Raw genomic sequence first — 23,823 nt, forward strand, 5'->3', positions numbered from 1 at the left:
ATTTATTTTATCTCTTTCGTGACCTTTTGATCCCAAACATGGTGACACAGGTTTTCTCATTTTGGCTGGAGCCTGGACACAGTGTGTTCACAAGCAAGTGCTTGGACCTTTCTCCTAATGATCTCCGCAGAGCTCACCAGAAGGCTGTAGTCCAAAACCATAGCACTGCCATTTTCCTAACAGCCTCACTCTTGATCAATGGCATCTCAATATACACATAAAACAAAGATTTAATAATCTGATATGAACAGTCAAGAACTATCCCAGTAACCAGGTCTTACCAGGTTAATAGATTATGGATCAGCCACAGTTCATTTTCATCCAGTGCCCAAGTAAGGTAGGGGGAACTCCTGGGAGAGTTTGAACATTTATACAAGCCCTGTTTTTCACTTGATGGCACAGTTTCCTGAGGATATAATGTGTTTGATACATCTTAGGAATCTGAGAAACTCTGTTAAATATGGGCCCTTAAAAATGATTCATGTGACATCAGGTCACATAAATTCTGGAATTCTGCTTACAGTCCCCAGATAAATGTTTTACAGTTTATTCTTGACCTCTCCTGGATACGAGAGCACACTGAGAGCGTTTTGTCTTCATGCCTTTCATTGTGCAGAGCAGAAGAACAGTCCTGGGTATTGGCAGGCCTGAAACTATGTCTTGGCTTCCCATGCAAAACCAGCACACCTTATCTGAACTACCCACATCTCCTGCATGTGCAAAGCTTGAGGTGGGGATGCAGTCAGAACAGGATTTCTCACAAGACGTTCTTTATTGCTTGTTGGGTGGTTAAGATAATGAGCAGTTGTTTCTGTGGTATTTTAGCCGTTACACTTTTGGTCCTGGCCAGAACAGAGGAATTGCAGAGAAGAGCATATTTCAAGTAATAAACTTAAACATTTTGAAACTTGAGGGAAAAAAGGTGAATTAAGATGAAGCCAAAGATTCAGGTTAGATCTTGTTTAATCCAAACCAGGATATCCACCCCTGACAAAAATGTTGACCATGGCTATTTTTTTGGCACTGTGTCTGTTCTCTCCCCACCCTGCTTTCTTGGAAGTTACTGTGCTCTGGCTCTTCAATTAGAGACGGATAATTGATGCATTGCAGACTGGAAAAAAGCTTATCATGCTGCATTATTTGTTCCACCACTGAAGCCCTATCACCACTGTGAAATCTATTTCCTCAAGTTTGAAAGAGACTTGGATAAACCACCTGGTGATCCCATCTGGGACTGTCGACAGTCTGATCCAGGCAGTTTTTCACGGACCCTTGAAAATGGCATTGATGGAGTGAAGGGGTCTGTGGCTCCAGTGTGTATTTTGGAGCGAGGGTTTGTGCAGACAAACTGGCGGAGGCCGTACTGTGTTTTGGAGGATAACCTGGACTGCAACTCTGCTGGTAGCCAGGAGCTCTGGCCCAAATTTCTGCCCACTGCTGATCCTTTCATTTAGGAGATCCCTTAGTTTAGGTGTATGGAGGGTGGGAAAGATGCTTTTTAGGCTGTAAGAAGTGGAGGGATGAGGTAGCAGTGGCAGTCCAGGGCTGCTGGGGCACATCACTGCAGGGTACCTCCCTGGGCAAACTGTGGGGGCCCAAGGAGTTGTGGAGGGTGGCAGAGAGGCAGGACCTCAGCCCCGTCTCTCATATTATATTGGAAAGAAAATGGTAGTGTCAAGTAAGGCAAGAGGATTTCCTGATTGATGGAAAAGTCAAAGTTAGGGAGGATCCAGACCCTTCTGGAGACTTGTTTACTTTGGGTGAGGGCAGAAGCCATGTCATGGAGCTGGATCTGCCCCACTCTCCTCCTCCGACAGCTAGCAATAGCTTCCCATAATCAGTGAGGAAAACACCTGCAAAACATACCTCACTGCTACGTACCTCTGGGAACTGGTGTAACTGCAAACTACACACAGCTTGAGTGTCATGAAACAAACTGCCCAAAGCACTCACTGCGCCATCGCTCTCCACAGACCTCGGTGGCAGCAGGTTGCAGGAGAAGAAAATGTTCAACCATGGAGAAGATGTTGCACAGACTATGAGTGTAAACCCTTTTTGGGTGGACAACACTTGGAAAGCCCCATGAATCTGCCTTCCCCTTGGTAGCCCATCTCTGTGGAGGCTCCCCTGGGGAGGAGGGTTGTGGGTTTTTCCTGAATCCCCATTACTGACCAAAACTCCTGCAGAAACAAGGAGCAGATCACAGAAGGCTTGAATGAAAATACCTCACTTGTTCCTGTGGGTTTGCAGTGGTCAGCACAGAGGTGGGAAAAGGCTTCAAAGCCATTTTCTCCTTACAGCCGCACTGAGTATGGCTCAGTAAAGATCGCTTATGAAACAGCAGGTGTAGATTCTCTCTGTGTCTGGTACAGAGGAGTTATCACTGCAAACAGGATTATTTGTAGGTGAAGGAGCTGCAAATGTTTAATTACAGATACAATTCTGCCTGGGACACAGCAGGCCTTTTGATTTGTTTTTCTTTTTTTTAAATTTTAATCATTTTGTTTTGTTGCCTCTTGAAATGGTGGTCTGCAGTTTTACATAATAACCTCACTAGTAACCCACTTTCCCAATGTCAATATGAATAACATAGAAATTAGAGTCTCCTTTCTCACAAAGCAGAGTTTTTGCTAGCAGAGAAGGTGGGAAGCAGCTTTCACTCAGCAGTTATTGCATTTTAGCTGATATCTCATTATCTGACATAAACAGATCCATGGGCTTCACTTCATCTTAAACTGTTGCCTACCAGACAGAGTCGTATCCTACTGCCAGAGACTGACATGGGAAAGGTAAATGGCTGTGCTTGAGCTTAGCTAGCAAAGGCTGGACGGTCAATGCTGGGTGTGCAAACACACAGCGAAGAGGTAGGGAGTCAGTCAGATTTTGTTCTCTCTGTCAGCACTCCTACAATGCACACGGGCCTTCCAACTAAAGGCAAAACCAAACCTTTTAGGTCAGTCTTTTTCTCATCTCCAGATCAGTAGGATCTGTTCTTCTCAGCACGAAGCATTTTCAGTATTTTATTCCAGTACAAATTTAATTCAAAGCACTGCTATTTCGATGTCCTATTATTTTAGATTCAGTTCACACATTTGGATAAGTGTATTTGACCACTTGGAGATCAAGAATGGAGAATTAGCATTAGTTCCTCCATTGCTTTTTAATTCTGAGCCCAAAGTTTCTGCCTGTAGACAATGATCTTGTGGGCCAGCTATTCCTTGCTGAAGGCACAGAGGAGAATGATGGGCAGCAAAGATAACTGCAGATGGGATTCTGTTCAAAAGATTGGAAACAAAAGAGCAAAGTCTAAACTCTATTATTAATTTGGACCAAAAAATGTGTGTAGCATCAAATCACCAGAGCAGTGATGGGTAGGAACCAGGTGGACTCTATTAGAAAGCGAGGAAGGGAATCTTTCTTTCTAATAGCTGCCAAGAAACATGCTTGTTTCAGCTTTTGCATGAAATGATAGATGGGGGCTTTGAAGCCCAGATCTCTTTGGTTTTATTCCTCCTCCCTTTGAGACATGGGTGCTGTGGATGTTCATTACTCATGTTGGAAACATTTGCCACAGGAAGCTCCTGGAACGGAGTTTGGAAAGCCATGAAAGCCCTAATGGCAGCTGAAAACATCAGTGCTGTCCCAGCACTTGCTGAATCAAATTATTAAGTGCCAAGATAAATTAATGTTTGTCTCTGAGTCATTCCCAATTTTACAGAGTCCAGGGTTTTCAGATTCCCTTCCTACTAAGAAAATCCTCTCTCCTTGAAAAAGAAACCCCATTTTGGTGGCAGCAGCTTCCAAAATCTGGGACTGTGTTTTCAGAAGTCTTGCTTCACTCTCCAGTAAATTCTTTTCCACCTCTCCTTGCCCAGTGAAATAACTGGAATATTTGCATTTTTTTAAAATCAGGATTTTCAGTAGTCATAAAGCATAGGCTAACGAGCCTCTTCTGCAAGGCTATTTAGTTAATTAATATTTATACACTGAAGCAAGGCTCAAGAGCTAATCTATGAAGTATTATTCAATGCTCCTGAGCATCTGGATTGAGAATCCAAGATTTCACTGAAATTGAATTAAGATTGCTGCCATTAGATCTTCAAAATAAAGGAGATAAATACAACAAAAGCATGTAGCAAGGAGACACAGCTCTGTCTGGCCAGCCTGTGGGCTGAGATAACTAGGAGCCGTCCCTGTTCCTCGGGCTGTTGCTGAGGCAGCTGGGGTGCTGCAGGCAGTGGGTCATGTTTATCCTCAGGAGGAAACACTGAATCCACAGCAGCTGAGGTCTCTGTTCCTACGCCATGCTTGGCTAGTGGAGAAGGAGAAGAAGGGAAGACCTGTCCTTGGCTGCCTTTGCTCCCAGTAGCCCCAAGTGCTGCCCGTGCTGCTGGCTCAGCCTGGACCCTGCGTGTCCGTGGGGGCTGGCACTACCTTTCTGGAGGACTGGTGCAGCCCCACACTCCACTCTGTGGGCTGTTTAAATAGGAAATAACTGAGGAAAGTGGCTGGGTACAGGCTGACACTGACACCCCACCCAGCACTTGTGACACTGGCAGACACACCCTAACTGAGCACCTTCTCCCGTGACGTGACTTGCCCTGCTGTCTCCCACAGAAAAGAGCAGAGTATAAACCAGAGTGCTTTCTCACCATCATTCAAGCTCTTTCTCACCATCAGTCAGCAACCATCAATTGTGCATCCCTTCCAGCATCTACAAGGGTTTGAATGAGAAGCCTTCACATCACAGATCTCCCTGCTGGGATCATCTTCCATTTAGACAGGAGAGCCACAGCCACTTTCAAAATCCTTGCTGCTTGAGCCTTATTCTCCTTACTTGGGGTCAAAAAGAGGGTTTCCTATGATTTCACAAGGACTAAGATGAGGCTTTGTTTCTTCAGAATCTCCGTACCTCATCCCCATCCCAGTAATAGGCCAGGCAGTGAAGACACATAATGGCTGCTACTTGCAGCTGCAGTCAATGCAGTTGGGGCATTTTTCCAGATGTAATTTATTTCCCTTGTTTAGCAGTGCCTGTGGTGTTACGCTTTGCTGCTGTAGCATGTTGGTATGCTTAAGCCTTTTTACATTATTGAATAACTTAGCACTTCTTGGTCTTGGTCATCTGGTTGGTCATGTCCTGGTTTGTTCCCAGCACCTCTTTTCAAGTGCACTGTCTATTTTTGTCCTCAGAATTAAGCCTGGGTGATATTTGAGGATCATTAGCTTCAGAGACTACCTTCTGGATGGATGAAATCTTCATCACCATCCCAACAGGCCCCTTGTGCTCATGCAACCTCAGCCTCATGTCTAAAAACAACCAGTGTAGTACCCTCTACCACAACCCTCACATTTTGTCAGGCAACTGAACAGGAAGAAAGAGAAAACTGAAAAAAAATGGGATAATGTAGGGCAACAGAGCATCCCAGAGGTGACAGAGGAGCCCCAGCCAAACATTAAAAGCAGGGTGGTCAGCCTTGAACAACTACAGTATGAGCCAGTTCATCACACTGAGGGGCCAGGGATCATTCTCTGGGGCTGATGGCTTCAAGTAATGTTGTTGTAGCCACGTACTGGTGCAGTGTTCCTCACAAACCAAGGAGCTAGTTGCTTTTGGGAAGGTTGGGAGTGCGTGTGGATGTGGATGCATTTCCAGAACTGCATTCTGCAGCTGTGGCTTTCTAGAGGATACTAGTGGGTGGTTCAAAAAATATAATAAGGATATTATTATACATATATAATTTGATTCTTTTAGTCTGAAATAAGCCCCCGGCAAGTTTATATTTACTTGGCAGCAAAGATATAAGACTTGGTTTGGCAGTTACATTTAGCAAAACACTGGGAACTCAAGGGAAAAAATATTGCCTGGCTGAATATGTTGAACTAATGCTGAGAAATGGGGCTCTGTGAATCTGAATTCAACCCAGTTTTTCAGAGCTACTTACCCAGTCTCCTTCCACCATTGGCCAACTGACAGAAATTCAATATTTTTCTTCTAGTGAATGAAAAGCATAGTCAGAAACAGCCATTGGGTCAGGATCATATGCAAAAGCTCCTCTTGTGCTTTTGTTTCCTAATTGCTCTTGGAAGGATTTTTCGGACTGAGCTGACGCAGTTGTGTGTGTGAATTTCCTGGCAAATAAGGAAGGTAACTGTGTCCAAAAGACATTTAAGAGTGTGAATTCACAGCCTTTCCATGTCTAATCAAGGAGCGTAAACCATTAGCCACATGTTCTCCATTTCCATCACATTTTTTCACACTTAAACAAAAACATGCCAAAGAAAAGGTGATACATTTTTTAATGCCCCCAAATAGGAACCACGGGAGTCCGTTAAACACTGTGGTCATTTCCAGCATACAAATCAATTTTCCTTGTGGTGGTGAAGTGGTGAATAATGCCTGGTTTGTTTAAAGGAGCATGACTGATTTTGGATGAAGGATCCTGTCACTTTGGCATTTTTAGTTTTATTTATTGCACGCAACCGTATAAAACCTGGTACTAGCCTCAGTGCCAGGCTTACTAGTGGAAAAGCTGAAAGGACAACATAACTCCTGGTGCAGCAAAGAGGTTCTCCTTCTGCAAGGCATTTGCTGGACTCCTGAAAAATTATTTTCAGTAACATGGCAGAGAAGGATTTCATCAGCTGGCATCTACTGGCTTTATTTTTTCTTCCATTTTGCCTGTGTCAAGATGAATACATGGAGGTGAGCAGAAGATCTTATAAACCAGTGGCCAAAGTATTGCAAAGTCACCACCAGACTGGCCATAAAGGTTCCAGAAGCAGGGAAATATTGAAACAGCGGAGTCAACTTATAGAGTGGACTGTTGATAATAGCACTTCTACAGACCAAAAAGTCCTGAGACCAGAGGTAGATGATGTAGAACTGACTACCTCAGATAGAGTCCAGGTACTCTGAATTAATCTTCTAAAGATATCTTTAAAGCTAATGCTTTTTTTCTTTTTTTTTTTTTTTTTTTGCTAATATTATTAGTAGTATATTTATGAAATTATTTCTATTAAGCTGTGTATTGGTCTGTATCCTGCTGGGTTGCTTTATAGGATCTTTTAATGAGCTGGTTGGGGACACTGGTTTCAACATAGACAGCAGCCCTTTGTTTTGCTGAAACTGTTCCTGTGCAATCATATATTCTGATATACAGTCTCAGTTATTTCAAGGTATTACTTATTTAATATATTAAAGTTTTAGATTCTGTTAACTCATTTGGATCTGAAGGAAAATCACAGAATTTATAGAGGTATTTGGAAAGATTCAATTAGCAGAGGATAACTTTACTTGAAAATTATGTATATAAAGTATATTCTTTTGAACTTGAGACAAACAATGAAATTCTGAGTGTTCACAAATTTTATTCTAAGGAATAGCTGGATAAAAATAGATACTAATGTAATGAGTAGATTTAATAATATATATCAACTTGACAGTTTTAGAGGAAAAAAGACTCAGAATGAAACTCTAAATCATCTGCAGTATTTGTGTTTTAAACTGGGAATCTTTCTATGCCTTTTACATGGCATTTTAGATATTACAGTCATTAGCTCACAGCAAAGGGAAAATGGCATAATTTCATTATACATAAAATATCGCAGTCCAAATTTAAAAGGAAAAATCTGAAGGGCAGAAGATGAAGATTTTTCTAGCACTAGGCAAGCCAAAATTCCACTCAAATGAAGTTTTTGTTGATGTTTTTTAGAAACAACAAGAACACGAGTGTTTTGTTCCTATTGCTGATACAAGTGTTTGAGTCTTGTATAGTTCACCTTTTAGCATTTGTTTTTTAAAACTCTTTCAGATCGAACTGTGATATTTTGAATTCCAAAAATCATGGACATGCAGACAAGTGTTCAATAATAACCTACTTCATGATAAGCAGAGATGAGATTTGATTTTAATCCTGTCCTAGGCTTGAAGAACTGAAACACATCCAAGTATGGCAATAGGCTTAATATACCACTATATTTCCTGTATTTAAATTTCGTAGTGCTTTGCATTTTGTATTTCTTGGGCAGGAGTTATATGTTCCTCCAGTGCACTCAGGAAAATTTAACTGTAGGTATGTTAAATTGCACTTGCAGTATATAAACAGTGTAAACCATCAGGTATGTGGTCCAATGAGCCGTCTAGTGTGTGTGTACCTCTTTAGTGCAGAGAGAATTGTGCAGCTGCATACTACAGACCATGTATTATTGGTACCTACAGAAGATTCCCCTTTAAATCAACATAATTTCAGATAATGCAGGATTTAATACAAAATTACAACCTTTTCAGGGGTCAATCTCTCCCTCACAGAAAGTGTCACTGTGTTTGGGGTGCATGTGTCTCTCATCAGAGAGTTTAAGGCAGCATGTTTGGAGTTGCCTGCTGGGGGAAGAGGCTGTGACATTAAAACTGAGCCCAGTGAGTCTGAGTACAGCTGATGGCAGTCATTTACCTGCCAGACCCTCTCTAAGAAGCAATATTTGCTGGGGAAATGATGCAATTCTTGGCTTACTGAAATGAAATGGAGCACTAGCAGATGCATGACAGGGATAATCCATCACAGAGTGGCTGATGCAATAGGTATTTTCCAACTCCAGGGATTTCCAGGCAGAGGAGGAGCAAAGATGGCACAGACATGTTTTAATTCTTGTCAAACCTCTCTCTTCCCCTTGAGCTATCTGAAAGCTGTTTCACCCCTAAGTCCCTACTTTCTTGGTTCTCTTAGCTCTGGCTGGAGAATTTCACCCTCTTGCTAAAGTGTTTTAATGGTCCTACTCCCTGTTGTGGAATAGAGACAAAGGCATTGGTCTTCACTGCATTGGGTACAAGGCCAGTTTCCACACTGCTGGTAACTTACATAAAATATAATGTGCATTTCTCAAGCACAAGAACTCTTAGTGGCTGGGGAGAACCATGCCAGACACATTCTTCCTTTTCAAGTTGTTCTTTGAAAGCCTCCAGGTACCCCTCAACCTACTAGTGTTTTACCCTGAATTTTAGCAATTTTGGTTTGTTTAATTCTTTGCTAGAGAAGGGGCATGGAGAGCCTTAGTGCCCACAGAGACCTGCTATTTTGCATTCAGAACAGGAGCCAAGAATGGTGGATGTACATTACTCGTCCTCTGCATTGTCTTAGACAATATAACAGAAAACCATAAAATTAATCAGGAAGTGAAAAGGGGCTGGGTGTCCAATTATGGTTCATTCACAGCTTTAAGTTAAGGGAATTTTACAGACCGTCTGTTGCCTAGAAGTGCTGCCTACGTACTAAATCATAGGAAATTCAGCAAATAGCCTCAGAAATATTTCCACTTTTCTATCTGTATTGGGATATCAATGTGGCAGACGCATTTCACAAGCTCCTAAATCATATTCGTGTTCTGAGAGCAATGCCAAAGATTCATTGTGCAATAGAATTTATGTGTAAATGGCTGCATAGGACACCTTTGGCAAGTAAGTTGTAATTAATCTCTTTGTCCCATTTGAGTGTAATTTTTCTTTAGGAACAGGTTTTTCCTTAAATGTACTCTTCATTAAGTTCTCTGTTTCTAGAGATTAAAAGAGTATCCTGAATATTCATTGTTCTTGGCAGCTGACTGAGCATTTTTTTTCCTCCTAGTCAAAGGATCAGTAAAGATAATAAGTCAATACTACTTTATGACTTGCCTAAGCAGTTATTTTGAAGTCAGTGGAACTGTTCTCATACAACCAGGCTGTCAGGACTTGCCTCATTTCACACGTAATAACCTGCTGAGCTTTTCGAGAGGTAAATGCCAAATAGCATTTCTTTATGACCAGCACTAGTATTTATTTTATGATAACGTAGCTGCTTAGCTAATAATGTCGTTCAGGATTTCAGTGCCTTGGGTAAAAAAAAAACAAATCTTACCTGCACAGAGAGAGTCTCAAGTGCAGTTCAGTTTGCTAGATTCATGCCTCCTCTTACCTATAATCCATAGTTCTAAGTCTTTGGATATTTCTAGGCTGATATGACTTATTTGCTCCTGGCAGATGTGCATAGTTTGCCTTCTCATTTAACATGAATATGAAGCACTATCAAAAAAGAGCTGGAAATTTTAATCTCAGTGCAACACTCAACATTTGCATTTCAGGTGGTGCAAAATGCTTGCGCAATTCCAGTCCTCTCGTACTTGGCTCTCCTTCAAGGACTGAAAATGAGCTGAAAGCAGGCCTACTTCTTCTCTCATATTAGGAAAGCTTTAAACAGTGTGTCTGGTGATTGTCAGTTATGTTCTTCTTAACAACTGGGAGAGATAAAACAGCAAGAAAGATACAAACAGGTTGTCCAGGAACACAGTGCAACAGGCAGAACTCATTTTTCTCATAAAATATAGACCTTATCCAGAATTAAGGTAAAAAGCATAGCATTGACCAAACCCCCATAAATATGAAGCCCTTCTGCCCATTGGCAAGTCAACATTTCCATAACTCTTTGAATATGAAGAATATTTGTTGAGCTCTCAGGTCAGCCTTTATTCCCATGGTAGCTCCATTGTTGGTCGTTCCAGCTGGAGATGGCATGTGTGTGTCCCATTGGAGGAGTTGCAGTATTTTGGTGGCATGAAAAGGGTTTTCTCTATCCATAAAGATGAACTCCAAAGACTCTTGAAATTGATTAATTCTGGGGGTGTGCTTGGTATTGTTCAAAACATGGGCAGAAAGCTTTAGTGTTTCAGATCAAGCCAGATGATGACCTTGAGGGCAGGAATACAGCACATCTGTATGTTTGTTTGGCAGGTCCCATCCCACCAGAGGCTCGTTTTCTGCCATTAAACCAACAGGTCTGCATTAGGCAAGTAATTTGAGGCTAATAAAGATGTGTGGAATGAAAGGGAAGGAAGACAAACAGTAGAATGATTAGAGAAAAGTAGCAGTTGGACTGGTGTAACTATGCCCCTCCAGAATTTAAGAACTGCAGATTTGCACCCCAGGATAATAGCAAAGAACTGTAGGAAAAAAGAAACAAAGAAGGAGAAATGAAAAGGAGGCAGAGAAATAAAATCAAACCCTGGACCCCTACCTCAGCTGACCCGTCGGAAGATTTGTGACCACTAAGTCATCGCAAGAGCCTAGTTACAAAAGCCAGCCAGGATTGAATGAGACTCCATTAGCATAAATAGAATAATTTGGGAAACAAAACTATTATCAAACTATTATTACAGTAGCTGAGCTGTGTATAATAAACTCATTAGTTTATTTATGCTGCTATATTAGTTTCAGCATATGAATAGGTTTTCATAGTTACACACCCATAACTACCAATAATCAGATGTCCATAACACCAGGTGTTGTGGCCAGTTCAAATTTTTGTCATGTATCTTGACACTTTTTTAGGTTCTCCCAACTTTGGTAGCCTGTAAATACACAAGTCTGGGGCCATGAACAGGCATATGCTGCACAGACATTTTTGCACACCTCCTTTGGGCAGTCCAACACAGTTTTCTTTATGTTCAGTGGAGGATAGATCATTGCTGAAGGTCAAATGAAGTCCCTTGTGTCCTACCGCTTGTTGTACGTAGGCTTGTTTGTCGAGAAATGTTAGCTGAAATGAGGGATCAGTGAAAAGCAGAATACGAACCTAAGTGAAATAGTCATCTAACTTTTATTACTTGATATTATTTTATTTTCAAAACCCTCATTATTTGACAGGACAAGTTGGGGTTTTTTTTAATATCCGTATAGCTCTTAGAACACTTGAACAACTATTCCCTTAAATCTTCCAAAAATAACAACTTCAGGGACAACCCAAGTATGGGAGATTTCAGCCCAGATAAGAAGTGTTTGAAAACTTAGCAAATATATAAACAGAGAATATATAATGAAGACCCTGTAACCGATATGCATATGATTGATGCCTTCCATGAATGAGCTATTTAAAGCTTATTTTTGTGCACTTAGCCCCCACAAACCGGACCACAGAATCCAGACTGTAGTTCCTGCTGCCGTGGTGACTTTGGAGTTCGACTCTACCAAGGGCCCCCAGGACCTCCTGGGCCCCCTGGGATGCCAGGTAAAGATGAAGTTTAATTGATTTTTCGATCAGTCTAATTACAGGTTATAAATTACAGGCTATACTATGAAATATCAGAGAATGGTCCAGATATCAGTATTGGGGGACAGACTCAGAAACAAGTTTTTCTATAATTTCTGGGGAGACAAGAGATTTTCAGTTAGACTCTAAAGTCTTTTCCAGTGAAAACCCATTTGGTATTAAAATTCAGCTTTCACAAATTCATACTGAAAGTAATCTTCTAACATTTCTAGAGCAAATTGGTCTGTCTTCTTAAAGTAGCATGAAGCTTCCACTAAAGTAGGAAGAACCTGTTTCCTGGAGTTGATTATTGCAATCACCTTTGAATATCCAGCTGTGCTATTGTGTACTGTATTCAGGAGCTTTTTTTCATCTAGCATACTGCTAGCCAATATTTTACAGAGACACACATGCTTCTATTCTCTCATAGAAATTTCTTCTTTTCCTTCTTTCTTCTTGTCTTCCATAATAAAAAGTACCTTTTTTTTCCCCATTAAAAATGCATACAGGAGAAGAGAATACACAAGAAAAGGGTATACCTCAATCTGATAATTAGTATGGAAAAAGAAGAGCCTAAGAAGGGAAAAAGATAGTTAGTTGCATGTTGGTGTAAGTAAGTTTGTTATAGCAGCTACCTTCAGGGATTTGAAAAATCACTGTTCCTAAAGCAGATGTATAATGTAAATGAACATGTCACTGACAGATTTGTTTCATCTTCAGAAGCTTATGTCTTCTGTTACCGCAATAAAAATGCAATTGCATAATACTTGTGTCTCACAAATGTACTAACAGTAACAGATATGACAGAGAACGATCCACAAAAAAAAAATCAATGTAGTGATTTTTGGTAGAAACAGTTTACAGTAACAGTTAAATCTGACTGTTATGAAGTTAAATGTGAGTGAATGAAGTGTTTCAAGAACTAGCGTCAGCTGGCAAAATGTTGAAATAAATTGTTACTTTGACATAATTTGGATATTAGGCAAAATGAGGTCATAGGCATGTTTGGTATTAGCCTGCTGTAAGCTATTCATGCATCAACCCTTTGTAAAAATACTATTGACCATTACAGAAGTAAAAGAAATCTAATTGTAAGGCCTCTTGTGCAGAAATATTGCATTACATATTAATAAATCATTGGCTTCTTAGAAGCAGGACACAATTTTGTATTAGACCCACACTTTTAAGGCTGCAGTGGACATACTGGGACACAGCCCAGTCCCAGCTTTGCCTTTTCCTCATGTGAGAATGTATCTTAGTCACACTGTCTTGGCACCACAGGATGCCACAAACGTATGGCCAACAGCAACCTTCTGAACCTTGGAATTTCTCTGTCTCCTTCATCTGCTGCATTGCATATCATTGTGCCCGTAAGGAAAATGACAACAGATGCTTTTCTCTTGACTAAACCAAATGTTGCTTGCAGACTTCTGTTCTGAACTGGTAAGAGAAGTAGTTCTGGTTTTACATGAAGGATCATTCTTGTTATTTTTAGGAGCTGTTGATTTCTCTATCCAAACAAAAATTTGCTTCATTTCTTCCACCATTTAGCTTCCTTGTTTGAAGTAAATTTTTTCTCAATACAAAAACTCTGAAGAATCACTTAATCATTAGGTTTGATCTCAAACACCACCGTTCTTCTTGTAAATGCATAAGTAGAGTGACTAAACAGAGAACAAGCAGAGTGGGAAAGAATCTAATTTCAATTCAGGTAGAATTAGAACAATGATTACAGTAATCCCCTGAGTAATTAATTGAAAGGTCAGGCTTTTGCTTCAGCTATGCATACTAATTGCTGAGTGATTCTAGCCAACTTTAAAATTTTGTCAGTCGCATAGATGTTTGCTCAGTAATTTCCTCAGTAAACATCAGAAAGTAATACTGCAGATGCAGGAACATATTTTTATAATGACCCTTTTTACAAGAAGCCATCTGAGAAAAGCTTCATTATAAAAATTTTGTCTTTCTTTAAATCTAGGAATGTGCAATCAATCAAGCCCTTCAAGCTAACCAGCACCCTGAGAATGCACAGTCTCCCAGTTTTGGCACAGATGGGTCATTTAGCTTGTTTAAGGCTACAGACATTCTTCAATTGTGTAGACATGTTTTAAAGACAGAAAAATGTTATTCAAAATTATCTTATCCTATCCTAATAAACTTAAATTATCAGGAAATAAGTTTTTACACAAAAGGAGAAGCAAGAGTGCTTATGCAGGCTACCTGGTATGTGTCAATAGGCACTGACTTTTGCTTCCCTTCAGCCTCATGGCTGCTGAGGTCTTGTCCTTGCACATCTCCTCAGCAGCGCAATGACTTGAGACTTCGGCAGTTTACACAGCAACACCAAGATAGCATGAGAGTTAGCTCTTAAACATCAATCTACATCCTCTGGAAACTTGCTCATCAAAACCTTCATCTTCAGCCTAACCATACAGCTGTTTCTTAGCCATAGCAGCTCAGTCTGGGTTTTACGGTACTGAAAAGTTCATGTGTTGCAAACTGGTGGAAAAGGACCCTGTCACAGTTACCTGTTAAAATATATTATATGAAATTATTTAAGTTAAACAGAAAGCTCTGTTTCCTTTAAGGAAATCATGGGAACAATGGAAATAATGGAGCAACTGGCCAGGAAGGAGCCAAAGGTGAGAAAGGAGACAAAGGAGATATGGGACCAAGGGGAGAGCGTGGCCATCATGGACCCAAAGGCGAGAAGGGTTACCCTGGGATTCCCCCAGAGCTACAGGTACAAAATCTCTGGCTTGTGTTGGCTGCAGCAGTTCTCAGGTTATGGTTTTCTTCTCTGAAAAAGAGCACCTAACTACTGTAAGATAGTTAAGAAGCAAATCACCCTGTAAATTAATACAGTGAGATACATAGATAGCCCTTGTCATGACTGACAAATGTGCTCTGCCAGATCTTCCTGAAAAAGAAAGACATCAGGGCTTAGACTTTCTATAGAGTAAAAATCCAACTGAGAAATGGGCAGGAAGAAACATATATGGTTCCCTTTTAGGGCAGAAAGCCAGTATCTGGGTCATTAAAGGAGAATAGCGGGGACTATCATTTTTCTGTCAAGCTGTATCACATACATAACTGCGCTTCCTGTGGCATATGAAAAGAGTAAAGGAGTCACTCAGGCCCATGTTTCTGCGGTTAATCAGCCTTTGTGAGATTCTCAGAAGCATATGTATCCAACTCCTCAAAGTACGGGGTCAAAACATCTGAGTGCAGACAGAAGTCCTCTGGTTTTGAAAAAAAACTCTCAGTAGCTATCTGTGGTTTTATGCGTCTAGATACCTTACACATGTTGAGAAGCATGTAGGTTCTGCCTATGAATGAACTACCCAAAAGCCAGATGAGCATTAAAACATGGGTTCAAACCAGAGCTGACAAGCTCTGCTGAGGGATGGGATGTATTTGTTTGGGCTCAGTACTGTGTTGGCATAGTCCCATAACTTTTGCGTTAGAGCTTTTTCATGTCCCAGGAATCTGGCAGATGGCAGAGAGCTTATGTATATGTATATGTATATGTATATGTATATGTATATGTATATGTATATGCATATGCATATGCATATGCATGTGTATGTGTATGTGTATGTGTATGTGTATGTGTATATGTATATGTATACGTATATGTATACGTACCTGCAGTACAGCAGAGGCATGGTGTAGTCCGGTTCTTAAGGCAACCGAAAGTAAATGGGACTTGGATAACTTAAGACCCTTGGTTGCTGTTGCAGAGGGGATTTAAAAAGAGTTGTCCACACTGTATACTGCAGTGTAGCAATATATGAGCAGTTCATCTGCAATAGCAGGAAGACTTGACTATCTCCATGTTGTAGCACAGTTAAGGTGCTAAAGGCAAGATTTAGATGCATGGCAAGCCTTCGAGATGTATCCTTCCTGGTCTCCAGCTGCCACTGTGGAAGGCGCTTCTGTAGGTCAGATCAGCCAGCCCCGTGTGGGGGAATCCTAAAGCACTTCAGGTGACACTAGGTGCATTTGCACGGACAAGTGATTGCAGTCAGATTCAGCTCCAGAGAGCCTACATGTGAGGGAAGCATCTAAGCTCCCATTACAATTACTGAGGATCTAGAAGAGCAACTCAGCTTAATCTGACAGTCATTGCTGCTTTTGGGCAAATGAGACTTCAGACACCACGGAGTACATAGATCTCCAGAAACTATAAGGGAGTTTACACCCTCACTCACACATACACACTTTAATGGAAATGCATTAGTCTTGATCTGATTCATACCCCCAAAACCAAGTTCACCACAGAAGGGACAAAATGGGATACAGCAAACACGCACAAAAAGAAATCCCACTTCCAAACACTCTGACTTTGGGGAAAACTTCTGGGAAAGTTCTGATCTATTTACAGATCTACACCTTTTAACCGAAGGATACTGTTTCCCAATAACAGTTATTAATATATGTTTTATATCCTCATAAAAGGCATGCAAGTTAACAGCAAAATCAACAGTACAACCAATGTGTGCAGTGTGGAAAATGGCTTTGGATTTCCTGGCGTTGTGTAGGTTTGAATTCTCCACCCTAGGATGCATGAAGATGGGATAATTGCACAGAATAAAATTCACAACGAAAATAGTTTCCAAAATTACTGGACTTTTGTAACAAAGCAGAATTATTTTAGTATTTTTAAAGAATTATCTGGAATTAACATTATAGCTGAATATCTTTGTCGTGGTTTAACCCCAGCCAGCAACTAAGCACCACACAGCCGCTCGCTCACTCCCCCCCGGTGGGATGGGGGAGAGAATCAGAAGAGTAAAAGTGAGAAAACTCACAGGTTGAGATAAAGACAGTTTAATGGGTAAAGCAAAAGCCGCACGCACAAGCAAAGCAAAGCAAGGAATTCATTCACTACTTCCCATCAGCAGGCAGGTGCTCAGCCATCCTCAGGAAAGCAGGGCTCCATCACGCGTAACGGTTACTTGGGAAGACAAACGCCATCACGCCCAATGTCCCCCAGCTTTATATGCTGAGCATGATGTCACATGGTATGGAATAGCCCTTTGGCCAGTCTGGGTCAGCTGTCCTAGCTATGCTCCCTCCCAGCTTCTTATGCACCTGGCAGAGCACAAGAAGCTGAAAAGTCCTTGACTGGTGTAACCACTACTTAGCAACAACTAAAACATCAGTGTGTTATCAACATTATTCTCATACTAAATCCAAAACACAGCACTATACCAGCTACTAAGAAGAAAATTAACTCTATCCCAGCTGAAACCAGGACAATCTTAAAAACATATTTGTTGTAATTACATTCAACATAAAGCCTTTTGCAATTTTAAAATGAGCTATCAGCATTTTATTCTTACATAAAGATAGTGGTAGTAAGTTAATTAAAAACTGAATAATGAAAGAGGATGAATAACAAAAATTCATATTGCAATACCTACTTCCAAGTAAAATCCCACCACTGTTTTTTAACAGCTGTGTTCAAAAATTCTTTACACAGTATAGCGTATAATTTCTTTTTAACTTCACACTTAAGAATTTTAGAGCAGGGGTAGGTAGAGGAGAAAACACTTTTGAATACAATACTGTTTTAAGTACGAGATTATTATGAAAGACTTGGCATGTCCATGTTTGATCTGCTGCTTCAAAATGAGACCTGGGGAGAAAGAGCATCTTTTTCAACTCTTCTGATCCACCCAAGAGAAGTAGCTTGGGGTCAAAGAGAATGTGAAATGGAATCTAGACAAAAAAGCAATAAATTCCTTCAAGCTGCCATTGCAGCTGCTTTGCTTTAACACATGATGAACTTTGATGTGATCCTGGCTGAGAAGCAAGAAGTTAACAATTTGCCGTCATAGAAAATGCACCCATGCAGGGATAAGGAAAATCAGTCCAAGCTTTCAGCTTACATCTGGAGCTTCTCAAATTTCTGAGCAGATGGCTAATGATTTCCATTGTTGGATCCGGACTTGCATTTGATTTTGCCTGTTTTGGTTTTGTTCTCATTTGGATCTGAAATCAAAAGAAGTCTGGGGTGTGGGTTTTTGTTTTTTTTTTTTTTTTTAATGCCAGTATAGCTGGAATCTCACGAAAAATGTAATTTTTGTGAGCAGCAGTAATAACTGTAATTGAACACTTCTCATCTAAGAAGTTAAGAGATAGAGATAAAATGCCAAGTCACTATGTGACCTTCTGGCATCCAGGTGCAGCAATTCTGCCTGTACCATGTTTACTGACAGTCAGGTGGGGCGATTGCAGACTCACAGAAGAGATAACCCACTTCCCTGCCCATGCAAGTTGGCAGGGTCGTTCCCTGGTATCTTGCTGAGGGTAATTTGAATTGTCCAATGTGAGAGGTTTTGCACTGCTTCCTATAAAACATTTTCCACAGCCAATACATCTCACTGCAAGAAGTCTAACATGACGTTGAAGCACGGTTTTCACTTTCTTAGTTTCCTCTTTTGGTCTCCACCACCCTCTGTTGTTGTGACTGAGGGTACAGGGCAACCGGTAAGAAAGAAAAAGCACTGAATGTTGAGTCCCAGCAACTGCACTTCCAGAGGACCTCTAATAAAAATGCTTAATGTATCTCTGAAGGTAGTTAGCAAGGAACACTAACGTGTATGAATTTTACTGAGCATTATTTATTTCACACATTCAGTTAAAAGCAACATCCCATCTAAATGCATTGGGGAATATATAAAAACTAGTTAAATCAGTTTTGTCAGAAACACCATCCATTTCAATACCACTTTTCTGTTGCATCATTCTAGAGAGACTTAAAAGTAAATAAAATCCCAAATGAAGGTCCTGACCTGCAAACACTTGTGCATACGCTTACTTTTACAGTCATGAATAGTCCAATTGAATGTAAGAAGCCTAGTCCTCTTCCAGTTTCGTTCAATGGGAGTTTTGTTACTGGAGTTTAGTGGCCTTGGAGCAGGCCCTAGAAGAACATCTCTGTCAGGAAGATAAACAGACTGCAAATACAGGAAAAAATTCTGTAGCTGATTCCTCTACACATGTGCACTTTGTGAACGACTGCCTGAATAAGAACTGCGTTTTTGCAGGTCGCATTTATGGCTTCCATGGCTACTCACTTCAGCAACCAGAACAGTGGGATCATCTTCAGTAGTGTTGAAACCAACGTTGGGAATTTTTTTGATGTCATGACTGGGAGATTTGGTGCTCCAGTGAACGGTGAGTGTTTGCAAAACAAAATAATGCAATTCTGGGAGCTATAGGGAGAAGCGTGGTTAATAGTGATGAGAAACTAGTTAACTACCTTTGCACAAGGCACTGATGAGACTCGCTCTGCATAGCTCTTGCTACCTACTTTCAGAAAAAATGAAACTAGAAACTGAGCAAGCAAAGAGAGGGCTTGCCAGCCAGTGAGACTATTGCTGGCACAAAGGCAGAAGGAAGAGGCATGGCCAGAGCCAGGGAGGGAGCAAGACCATCTGCTTTGAGACCTTTAGCCCTTCAGCCACTCTGATGAGATAACCATGGCCTTGATGTGGCAGCAGCAGCAGCTTCACAGTTGCCTCTTCCACCTCCTGCCTCCAGTCACTCTCTTCATCCCCATCTTCCCTCATGCCAGTTCAGCCGTGAGCTGGCCTGCAACAGATGTGTGGCTGGAAATGAGGCGTTACAGTTTTTCCTGAGTTATTTTTCAGCTGCATCAATCCTCAATCTTACGCAGCTGTGGCGCAGGAAGAACAATAGGAGATGGGGGAGGGAAGGCCATAACCAAAAACATGTCTAAGCAAAGCCTGAAATCACTTTCCTTCGCTTGGCCTTTCTCACCCTGCTATTCATTTACTCACTGCTATGGGAAACGATATTAAGTTAAATAAAAGTTAGGCCTTCCAAGCTTGCTGTAGCACATCTTTTACTGACAGTTAGGGGTGTGTGTCCTCACAGCTGCTTCCTTTTGAGGTTAATAAATATGTGGATGTCAATAAACTTTGACCCACAATGATTTAATGACTTCGATGCAAACTCCAAGCTCCCATTGCAGAGCCAATGCTACAGACTTACTGTTCAGGAGCCAGGAGCTTGTCTTCCCCCCCTAAGGGAGTCTTGCAGAGCTCATGACCCATAACATGGTTGCACTGACAACATTGTTGGGACCTTTCAGACAGAAAAAGAGCTAAAAAGAAAAAGGGTGATGGTAAGGGTGTGTTGTGCAAGCAGAGAAAGTGGTGACCATGTCTGCATTGTTCAGGATGCAGTGGGACCAGGTGAGCCGCTGCTAAAACCACTCATGCCCTGCCTGACCTGGGCGACATGCTGGCTGGCTGACAGCCTCTGAGGCTGAGGCCTGGCTGGCCTGGAGGCTGCACTTTTGGGAGAGGGCAGGAGCAAGAAGATAAGGAAAAAAAAAAAAGTGAGAGAGGGGTCACTAGACTCAGCCTCTGGGAAATTTCCCTTTCACTGAGAAGGAAGGGATGAGTGGTCCTGCCATGTTCAAATACAGTCATTTCTCTGGAACAGGATGTGGCTGAAACCCTGCCATATGCAGAATAAAAATTAATCAGATTTTGGCAAGCTGTAAGCAGAAGCAAGTTACCAACTGCCAACTGGAAGGTAATTTTGGCCTCAGCTGCTATGTTTAAGCAAGAAGCACAAGTCTGTAGCATGACTACCTCCCTCTATGAAGCAAACGTGTCGTATTTGGTGATCTTTTCAGGGGTGTATTTCTTCACCTTCAATATGATGAAACATGAAGATGTGGAGGAAGTGTATGTATACCTGATGCATAATGGTAATACAGTTTTCAGCTTATATAGGTAAGTGAAAGGCCTGGCCATTTTAATGCAAAAGACATGTTTGCACAGATGTGATAGCCTGCTCACATTTCAAGAAACATGAAATTGTTCATTTTTTGAAGAAAATTCTGTAGGGGAAAATAACCAACAACAAAAAACTATTGTATTTTGACCTCCTCAACTTGCAAATTTGGATCATACCTGCCACAGATCCTGGACCTAAAATTCAGCCTTGATCACAAGTTCCTCAAAGCTCAGGGGAAAGGAATTAGCAGTGCAAGTCAGGGTTGGAGTCCAGTGGTAATTCTGCTAAAATGTCACTCTGCTAAAATGTATCTTCATCCTCATTTTGCCTGTCAGATTGGTAACAGCCTTGTAAAGATTAGGGAAGAGCAATTTACTCTAGAGGTGGAGAGTATTTAAATGGCAGTAGTAAGGATGAGTAAGAAGCAAAGGTCCACCATTTACTGGCTTTGCTATCATTAGCACACTTGGAATAAAAAGTTTCTGAACTCTTTATGTTAGCTGGAGGATCATCAAGAATAGGATTCACTTCTAGCTTATCAACTTCTATAAGGACCAGGTCAAGAAGCTTGTAGCCAGATGGACATCTGAAAAAAAAAAAATGTGTTTGGAAAAAACTATTACTTCTTTAATACCAACCAGGAGTTTGATGCCAAAACCAAGCTTCTCTCCTGAGCCTGAATAAAACAGACACAAAAGCTTAGATTGATCACACTGGATTTTAGGCACTTGGATGATAGCACGCTCATTTAAGCTGTCAAGGTTTCTTCAACAGCCAGTACCTGAAGCACCACCAAAGGGTGCTTCATTCCTGATAGATCTTTCCTGAAAAAGAAAAAGTGCCCAATTTTTTTCCCCTGAAGCACTGATGTCAGAAAAGGCAACAGGTGGAAGAAAGGGAACCAACACTCACGCAAAGCCAGCAGGTTAGCCCACAATAAACGTATCTATGTTCCAACGAAAGGCCTCAGGATGGAGTGAGCTGCCTGTTACTGCCCACTGCCTGTGCTGGGAGCACAGGGGCTCAGCTCACATGAGACTCCTGACCTGGAGGCATTTAAAATTAGCTGGGATGAATCCAAGGGAAAAAGAGCAACACAGGAAACCTGGAGTGCTGTGATGAATGAGCAGGGGTTTATTTTAAACAACTACTTTGTTCCTGTGCCCTGTAAAAAAATACGTAAGTTAAACGTACAGAATTTCAGAAAGGAATGAAATGATGCAATTAGGTAAGGTGCAAAATTTGACTAGGAGATCAAATGCAGAAAGATGCCAAAATTTCCTTATAAAGCTGAAAAAATGTTGGCAAGCCTTTCAAGGAAGTTTTGCTCAGGATAAAAATGTGCTTTCTTGGATTCTTTTTTTTTTAAGTTGTTTGCTTGATCATTTTTGAGAAACAAAAATCTGACTTGTTAAAATCTTCATCCTTAGCTATGAATCAAAAGGGAAAGCAGACACTTCAGGAAACAGTGCAGTGCTAAAACTTGCCAAGGGCGATGAAGTTTGGCTGCGAATGGGAAATGGAGCCCTCCATGGGGACCATCAACGCTTCTCTACCTTTGCTGGGTTTCTTCTTTTTGAAACCAAGTAGAAAAAGAAACAACACAATAGGTGCTTATCTGAGGAAACTTCTTTTTTGGTACTGGTATTTTTCTCTGTACTGTGGGATAGCATTACAACATTGAAAGATCAACAAGGCTTGTTTTCATGCAATGTGTTGCTATTTGTGTATCAAAGATGAGCTAAATACATTGGGTAGTTGACACACTTACAGATTCACAGAAGATGTATTGTCACCTGGGTTATATCTAGTGAATCATTAAATGTTGCTATTGCTCTCTTCTCCAAAGTGACTGAAAAACAAAGAAAAAGGAGTTTAAATAATTCAGAGAGCAGTTTGCGCAGTAAAGTCAATTTTGTCAGTAAATATACTTTAGTGAAGTATATGTCAGGAATTGAACAATTGATTAATGTTTTTCTGTTCATTTATTCAGTTCTTACTACATGTTCATTTAAGTTTGCGTCATGGAAACAGGCCTGAATGGATTATAAGTAGGCTCAGCTGAGAGCAGATTTAAAGGAAGATGTTTTTACTGGACTAGAATGAGCTTTACAAATAGAAGAAAAAAATGTGAAAATAAAAATGTCAAGGATTCAGGTTTATTGCATTCCAATCTAAAACCTCTGAAGATGTATCTGATGTCATTTTTCATTGATTTTTAGTACATATTTATGCTCTCTCTCTCTTAAAAAAAAGAGTGGTAGTAATTCTTGCCTTAGTAGCAGCTTAAAGGTAAGGTAATTTAGCCTGCAGTGTAATGGGGATCAGACAGGGGAACTGTAATGTTTCTTCCTAGCCTTCAAACTGTTAAAACCTGATGTAACTCAACACAGGTTCAGTGTCACAGCAGAGGCATATAAGCTGGACACGTTGGGATATGCCAAAAGCACAAACAGAGGAACGCACGCTTTGTGGAGTCTGGAGATCTTTTAGAAGGATGTACCTTTTAATATTGCATATTTACTTAACAGTGAAGTTGTGGATACAATTTTCCTACCAGCCTTCCCAGAACCAGTTATTTCAGGAAAAGGCATTGCAGCCTGGCAAAGCAGCACCTAACTCAGTTCAATATTGAACTGGTGAAAGCAAACGTTGACTGGCTCAGAAGTTCTGGTCACAGTAAACTGGGCCATTCTTCAGCGTTAATATTAACGACCAGCTTTTCAAAATTTGGGTACCTGAAATCCTGCCTAGCTATTTTCTTTTCATGGGAATCAGCACCAAATATACTAAGACAACACTGAAGTTTGAATGTATCTTCTGCACATTCTGGCTCTCCACACACAAGCTAACGAAATATAAATTACATTTTAACAGACATTACATTTTAACCAGATATTACCTGCTGTTAATGTATAACAAGCAGGTGGGGATAGGAAAACATTTATTTGAAATTCTTTTATACTGGATACAGATAACAGTAGCA

The 23,823-nt window shown here is 40.8% G+C and overlaps 1 protein-coding gene across 2 annotated transcripts; it reads left to right on the forward strand.

The window, feature by feature from the left end:
• Nucleotides 1-6,551: 6,551 nt before the first annotated feature.
• On the forward strand, nt 6,552-22,929 carry C1QTNF3 (C1q and TNF related 3). Of its 2 annotated transcripts, none has more exons than XM_009468043.2 (6): nt 6,552-6,910; nt 11,921-12,032; nt 14,642-14,796; nt 19,112-19,241; nt 20,734-20,833; nt 22,268-22,929. In XM_009468043.2, the coding sequence occupies exons 1-6, from the start codon at nt 6,623-6,625 to the stop codon at nt 22,425-22,427; spliced, it is 945 nt and encodes a 314-aa protein (XP_009466318.1). In that variant the 5' UTR covers nt 6,552-6,622; the 3' UTR covers nt 22,428-22,929. The 2 variants fall into 2 exon arrangements, with proteins under 2 accessions (XP_009466318.1, XP_009466319.1); XM_009468044.2 differs by having other exon boundaries at nt 6,552-6,706.
• The last annotated feature ends 894 nt before the right edge of the window (nt 22,930-23,823 follow it).

Source organism: Nipponia nippon, unplaced genomic scaffold (assembly GCF_047370975.1).
Source record: "Nipponia nippon isolate SJK-2023a ecotype South Korea unplaced genomic scaffold, ASM4737097v1 scaffold_39, whole genome shotgun sequence".
Classification (NCBI taxonomy): Eukaryota; Metazoa; Chordata; class Aves; order Pelecaniformes; family Threskiornithidae; genus Nipponia; species Nipponia nippon.